This window comes from Budorcas taxicolor, chromosome 5, assembly GCF_023091745.1.
Source record: "Budorcas taxicolor isolate Tak-1 chromosome 5, Takin1.1, whole genome shotgun sequence".
NCBI classification, from domain to species: Eukaryota; Metazoa; Chordata; class Mammalia; order Artiodactyla; family Bovidae; genus Budorcas; species Budorcas taxicolor.
The window spans coordinates 97,354,203-97,361,350 of NC_068914.1; the positions used below are offsets into that span (position 1 = coordinate 97,354,203).

Here is a 7,148-nt window from a genome sequence, read left to right on the forward strand (position 1 = left end):
AGGTGGTGGGGTGAGGTCAGGGGATTTCCAAAGACTCTTTCCTCAGAACTCTAAAATGGAGTCTTTTTTTTTTTTTTTTTTTTTGGCAAAATGGAGTGGCTTAGGCTCTTCATTCTCCCCTTCTCAAGGACCAAGGACAGACCCAATCATGGGTCTGTAAGCAGCTCTATATTTTCTTCCGCTAAGGGGGCCACTGGCAGAGCTGTATATTGGGACCTGAGCACCATAAGCTGCACCATGTTGATGCGGCTCTTGATGAAGGTCATGGACTTGTTCAATAAACATGGCCCAAAGGTGAGTAGCAAAAGTAAGATAATCAGAGGCCATGTATACCCCAGACGAGTCCCAATGTCCATCTTATGCCCCTCTGTCCTTCAGAAGTGAAGGAGACCTTGATGAGGTCGCAGTCAGGGCAATTATCAGTAAATCGCTTGTTCCACATGTCTGAGGTGATAGGATTTACGAAAGTCATCATGACCAGGTCCGACGGCCTGGCCACACTCGATTTCCACCAGCCATCATTTGAAGTCACACATTCCCATGCCTTACACTGACGACTCTGCATGCCGTCACAAGTCTTTATCCAGTCTCTTTTGTGCCCCGGACATTTCCGCAGATAAGCGCGTGCCCAGGAAGTCTCCATCAATTCTTTTAGGTGGAAGTATAAGTCAGGCCACCATGTGTTTACAGGGTGCGTGGCAGTTGTCTGGTTCAGCACCTCGTATGTCTCTCCATTTCATAGTTTCCAGGTTACTTTAAAAGGTTGGTGTGGATTTTGGTCCTGGGCCAGACCTAAAACTTTCCAGCCCAGGAGGGAGAGCACCAGGAGTAGCTGGGTAGCAATTTTACCATTTTACCTACTTTTGTCTTCGCAGTTTTAGCTTGAGCAGGTTAGTTTTGTCCAATTCAGCCTTCCACTGCAGGAGGAACTCTTCTCGTAAGGCGAACAGGTCCACAGGTCGTGTGTGGGTGTAGTGGACCCAAGAAGAGATGCCGTCAACTTTGAGAGCAGTTGGTGTCGTCAAGACGACAAGGAAGGGTCCCTTCCACCTAGGCTCTAGGGTCTCTTGGCGATGGTGGCGCATGTACACCCAGTCTCCTGGCTGGTAGCGGTGAGGTTCAGGTGCAGGGCCTGATTCATATAGCGCTTTGAGCCTCTTCCATGTGTCCCTGTGGGAGTATTGTAAGGACTGGAGACAAAAAAGCAACTCTGATCATCTATTTATTTTAACACTTCTGCCTTTAGGTTAGGGATTATTGGGGGAGGTATCCCATACATGATTTCAAAAGGGGTGAGTCCCAGTTGATAGGGTGAGTTCCGCACCCGGTACAGGGCAAAGGGGAGGAGAGCCACCCAGTCCCTGCCAGTCTCAGCAACTAGTTTTGTTAATGTCTCTTTAAGCATCCTATTCATCTTTTCCACTTGCCCTGAGCTCTGGGGCCTATAGGCACAGTGCAGCTTCCATCTAGCCCCCAAAGCCCAGGCTACCCCCTGGCTTACCTGAGACATGAAGTCTGGCCCATTATCTGACTCCACCTGTGCCAGAAACCCAAACCGTGGCAAGATGTCTTCAGTCAGCTTTTTGGCTGACACCTGTGCTGTTTCTCTCTTGGTGGGGAAAGCTTCTATCTATGAACACCAACAGGTATTTGTATCCATATTTACCCGGTTTTACCTCAGTGAAGTCCACCTCCCAGTAAGCTCCTGGTCTTGTGCCCCGTTCTCTAATTCCTTGGTTGGCCAGATGAGGGACAGCATTCGTGAGCTGGCATGCTTTGCAGTTTGATACGATGTCTCCTATTATCATCCTGACATCTTTCATGATAATCTTGGCATGTCTAATCAGGTCTTGCATCTTGCGGGTTCCCAGATGAGTGGCATGATGCATTTTTAGTAATACTGGTTCTCCTAGTTCTTCTGGGAGGATTAGAGAGCTGTCTGCTGCTCTCCCCCACCCGGCCAGCTGTTGGGCCATAGGCGGGCTTTTTATCCATTCTTAGTCCCTTGTTGAGTAATTGGGCAAAGCTGGCAGAGGAGGGCTCCCAGGGTCAGGCAGCTGAAGAGTGGCCTCTATCACGGTATTCTGGGCTGCATCCCTGGCTGCCCTGTCCGCCAAGTTGTTTCCCCTTGAGATCGGGGTGTCTGGCTTCTGGTGCCCCAGGCAGTGTATTATGGCTAGTTTTTTAGGAAGCCATAATGCTGAGAGGAGAGCTTTTATTTCTTCTTTGTTTTTAATCATCTTACCCTCGGCCCGTGAGGAGTCCCCTCTCTCTGTAGATGGCTCCGTGTATGTGGGCAGTAGTGTATTGGCTATTGGTAATGATGTTAAGCTTTTTGTCCTTCCCCAACTGGAGGGCTTTTGTTAGGGTGATTAGTTCAGCCCTTTGAGCCGAAGTACCCGGAGGTAGTGCTTCTGCCCACACAATTTGGGTTTCCATGGTTACGGCCGCCCTGGCATACCTGAGTCCACCTCGAACGAAACTGCTCTCGTCTGTACACCAGGTGACCTCAACATCCACCAGGGGGCGATCTTGCAAGTCCTCTCGCGTCCCATGCACCTGGGCTAGTATGTCACTTGCAGTCATGTATGGGGCTTCTAAGTCAGGGTTAGGAAGCAACGTAGCCGGATTGAGAGCAGTAGGCGGTAGAAAGATGATTCTGGAGGGGTTTAGCAGTAGTCCCTGGTAGTGGGTCAGCCGAGCGTTGCTGATCCATCTATCTGGGGGTTGTTTCAGTATGCCCTCAATGGCATGGGGGGCGGTGATATGTAACTCCTGCCCTAGTGTCAGTTTGTCTGCATATTTGACCATTAGGGCCACTGCCGCAATCATGTGGAGGCATGGGGGCCAGCCTGATGCTACGGGGTCTAGGCGTTTAGACAAGTAGGCCACTGGCCATTTCCAAGGTCCCAAATGTTGCCTCAGCACCCCTTTTGCTACTTCTTGTTTTTCATCCACATACAGGAGAAAGGGTTTTGTGACGTCAGGCAACCCTAGGGCGGGGGCTGACAGCAGAGCCGTCTTAATAGTTTTGACGGCGGCCTCCATCTGTTCTGTCCAGCTGAAAGGGGTGGTACTTTTGGTGGCTTCATATAAGGATTTAGCCGGTTCCACATAGTTTGGAATCCAAAGACGGCAGAAGCCAGCAGACCCCAAGAATTCTCTCACCCTTCGAGGTGAGTCTGGGGTCGGTATTTTGAGTACTGTCTCCTTTCGTGCCTCTGACAGCCACCTCTGTCCTTCTTTTAACACATACCCTAAGTAGGTGATCTCTGGTTGGCATATATGAGCCTTTTTGGCTGAGGCTCGGTACCCTAATTTTCCAACGGTCTGCAATAGTTCTCGGGTGCCCATGAGGCAAGTCTGTTGGTCTTTTGCTGCAATTAAGAGGTCATCTACGTATTGCAACAAGGTTAGTTGGGGCTGCTGTTGTCTAAACTCACCCAGGTCTTCATGGAGGGCCTCATTGAAGACGGAGTGAGAATTTTTAAATCCCTGTGGCAGTCGCGTCCAGGTCAGCTGTCCGTTGATCCCCTCTTGCAGGTCGGGCCACTCAAAGGCGAAAAGCTCCTGGCTCTTGGGTGCCAGGGATAGACTAAAGAAAGCGTCTTTTAGATCTAGGACTGTATACCAGTGATGATCTGGCGGGAGCGAGCTCAAGAAGTTGTATGGGTTTGGCACCGTAGGATGAATATCTAGAACTCGGCGGTTAACTTCCCGCAGGTCCTTTACTGGCCGATAGTCATGAGAATTTGTTTTTTTAACAGGGAGCAGGGGAGTGTTCCATGCCGACTGACAGGGTCTCAAGATTTTCTGGGCTAGGAGCCTGCAGATATGGGGGGTGATTCCCTGTCGGGCCTCTAAGGTCATAGGATATTGTCTGACTTGGACAGGATTGGCCCCTGGCTTGAGATCTATATATATAGGAGGGCGGTGCCTAGCCAAGCCGGTTCCCCCTGTCTCGGCCCATGCTTCAGGGAATTCATCTAGCCACTCCTGGATGTCCGTTTGGGGAAGAGTTGGTTTTTTGTGCAGCCGATATTCATCCTCTAATTGAATTGTCAGTACTTGAATCGGACTGCCCGCCTAATCAAGTATTTTAGTTTCTCCTGGGAGGAAGTGAATTTGAGCTCCCATCTTGGTTAATAAGTCTCTTCCCAACAGTGGGAAGGGGCATTCTGGGATGACCATAAAGGAGTGGGATACCCGGCCTGTGCCCAAATCCACCGATCTTTGGGTAGTCCATTGATATTGTTTCATCCCAGTGGCCCCCTGCACCCATGAAGTCTTTCCGGCCAGTTTCCCTTCGGCCTCCAGCAAAACTGAATATTGAGACCCTGTGTCGACAAGGAAGTCAATTGGGGTCCCCTCCACTCTTAGGGTTACCCTGGGTTCAGGCAGGGGTGCTGAACCCCATCTCCCCTGGTCGCTCAGTTCATTGACAGCCAGGATAGGGGTCTTTCATGGTCCCTTCTTTTTCTTAGGGCATTCTTTGGCCCAGTGTCCTTCCTCCTTACAATAGGTGCATTGGTTCTTTCCTAATGCTGGTCGCATACAGGGGTGGCTCTTACCTTCAGCCGCTAGGCGATGCAGCTGGCGCTCCCTTTCTCCCAAATCAGGAACTGTTGCCGCTAGCAGGATGCACGCCATATTGTGGGTCTGGAGGTCTGCTGCCTTAGCTTGTTTTTCTTTGGGGGTCTCTTGAATATTGTAGACCCTTTCTGCCACTGTTATTAAATCCTGGATACTCTTTTCACCCAGGCATTCTAGTTTTTGTAACTTTTTCCTGATGTCTGGAGCTGCCTGGTTGACAAAATGCATTATCAAAGCAGCCTGAGTGCCTTCTGCTTCTGGGTCCATGGGGGTGTATTGTCTAAAGGCCTCCATCAGCCTTTCCAGATAAGCGGCTGGACTCTCAGTGGGGCCTTGTTGAACATCTCCTACTCTAGCTAGGTTAGTGGGTTTCCATGCAGCTGCCTTGAGCCCCCCCAACAGAGTCTGGCGGTAGACCCGGAGCCTCTCCTTACCTTGTGCCATATTGTAATCCCAGTCAGGTAGCGATTGAGGAAAAGAGGCGTTAATTTCATCTCTATTAGTGGTGGGTTCTCCATTTGCCCCTGGGACCTTTATACGGGCCTCATTCTGTATTCTCTCTCTCTCTTCCGTGGTGAAGAGAATCTGGAGCAGCTGTTGGCAGTCGTCCCAGGTGGGCTGATGAGTAAAAAGCACACTCTCTAGAAGGTTAGTTAGGTCTCTAGGGTTGTCTGAGAACTTAGCATTCTGGGATCTCCAGTTATATAGGTCACTAGTAGAGAAGGGCCAGTATGGATGAGGTTGGTTCCCTTCCTCATCAGGGGGACCGGCCACTCGTAAAGGGAGGGCAACAGTTGAGTCTACTGGCCCTGCTGGAGACATGGCTGGCCTATGGCGAGTATTTTTTGTGGGCCCCCCTTCTGATGCATCAGCCCTAGGTGGAGGGATAGCAGGGGCCTGCGGTGGCTCGAGGGGTTGGTAAGGGGGTGGGAAGAGAAGTTCTTCCTCTGTTCCCCCTTGTAAAATGGGGTACAGCGGCGCCATTGGTTCAGGTTCCTTGGGATCTTTCAGGTTCTTTCCTACACATGTCACCAGCACCTGTGCGGTGGAAAACCCCTGTTGAGGCAAGAAAGGTTTTACCCATGGAGGCGGGGTGCAATATGAGATCTTCCCACACTATGACATAGGGAACTTGGTCAGGGTGTCCACTCCGTGGTCGAAAGATGATGTCTCGGACTCGGTGCATGGTTTCCAAGTCAAAGGTGCCCTCTGAGGGCCATCCCACGTGGAAGGTTGGCCATTCCGTGCTGCAAAAAGTGATTAATTTATCTTTCTTAATTTCCACACTGAGGTCACGTGCGTGCATCTTGATCTCCTTAAAATGGTCAGTGATCAGAGATAGAGGGGTAGGGTTAGATTGACTTTGCCCCATCATTCCTGGATCAGTCAGATGTTGGTAAATTAACACAGACAGTACAGATAGCCACACAGACAGACAGAGAGACAGAAGATACAGACCTCCGGGAGTCCGGAGGCAAAACTGAAAGTAAGACGACGGCCTCCGGCCGTTCAGCGGGAGCGACCGGCTATCATCTACAGAGAACAGGGGCACTCCGTCCCCTCCGAAGGGGCCGGGGACATCTCCCAATGACTCACACCGCTGACCCGTTGGCGCATCTGCCTGAGTCATGTACTGGTCTCAGAAAATAGGCCTTGTCAGAGACAAAAAGAAAAGCAGGAAAAAAAACAAACAAACAACCTTACCAGTTACAGATAACTCTCCGGATCGGTCTTCCCGTGGAGCCGATGGGAGATCCTGGAAGAGCCCCCAAATGTTATGCCCAAGTCGCAAAATCTCCCAATGACCACCAGGGAGCCAATATCCGATGCAAAAGCAAGAGTTTTTATTGCCAAGCTCGAGCTGGGGCTCCCACTGTTACCGTTGCAGTGGCTAAGGAGAGGAGCCCCAAACTCTGGGTTACATTGCTTATATAGGGTATTCTCACGCAAAAAAAATCGAAAAACGGGAGTTTCCGGGTTGGGAGACGTCTAATTGGTTACCTTCTGTGGAAGGGTTAGGTGTTGGGTTCTGATTGGTTTTCATTCCCCAGGCTTAATTCAAATTTCCTGGGCAGGTCATAAGTCCTGAACGTAAAGTCAGGAGATCCTGATCTGGGATCTGATTGGCTCACAGGTGGTGGGATGAGGTCAGGGGATTTCCAAAGACTCTTTCCTTAGAATTCTAAAATGGAGTCTTTTACTTGACAGTCCACCTAACCGCTACGCTACCCAGGCATTCTATCATGTATACTATCATGTAAGAATTGAATCGCTAGTCTATGTCTGACGCAGGATACAGCATGCTTGGGGCTGGTGCATGGGGATGACCCACAGAGATGTTATGGGGAGGGAGGTGGGAGGGGGGTTCATGTTTGGGAACACATGTAAGAATTAAAGATTTTAAAATTAAAAAAATAAAAAATAAAAAAAAAAATAAAAAAAAAAAGAAAATCATTTCACAAACTATAAAATTCTAAAAAAAAAAAAAAAAAAATGGAGTCTTTCTTTTTGTCAAAATGGAATGGCTTAGGCTCTTCACACTCACCTAGAGCCAG

The 7,148-nt window shown here is 49.7% G+C and overlaps 1 protein-coding gene across 1 annotated transcript; it reads right to left on the reverse strand.

Moving 5' to 3' along the window:
- Positions 1 to 857: 857 nt before the first annotated feature.
- On the reverse strand, positions 858 to 5,577 carry LOC128048142 (uncharacterized). Its single transcript, XM_052640574.1, is given in 5 exon segments — positions 858 to 1,213; positions 1,216 to 1,628; positions 1,630 to 1,935; positions 2,032 to 2,252; positions 2,254 to 5,577. Coding segments are annotated over 5 exon segments (4,620 nt in total).
- Between the last annotated feature and the right edge of the window lie 1,571 nt (positions 5,578 to 7,148).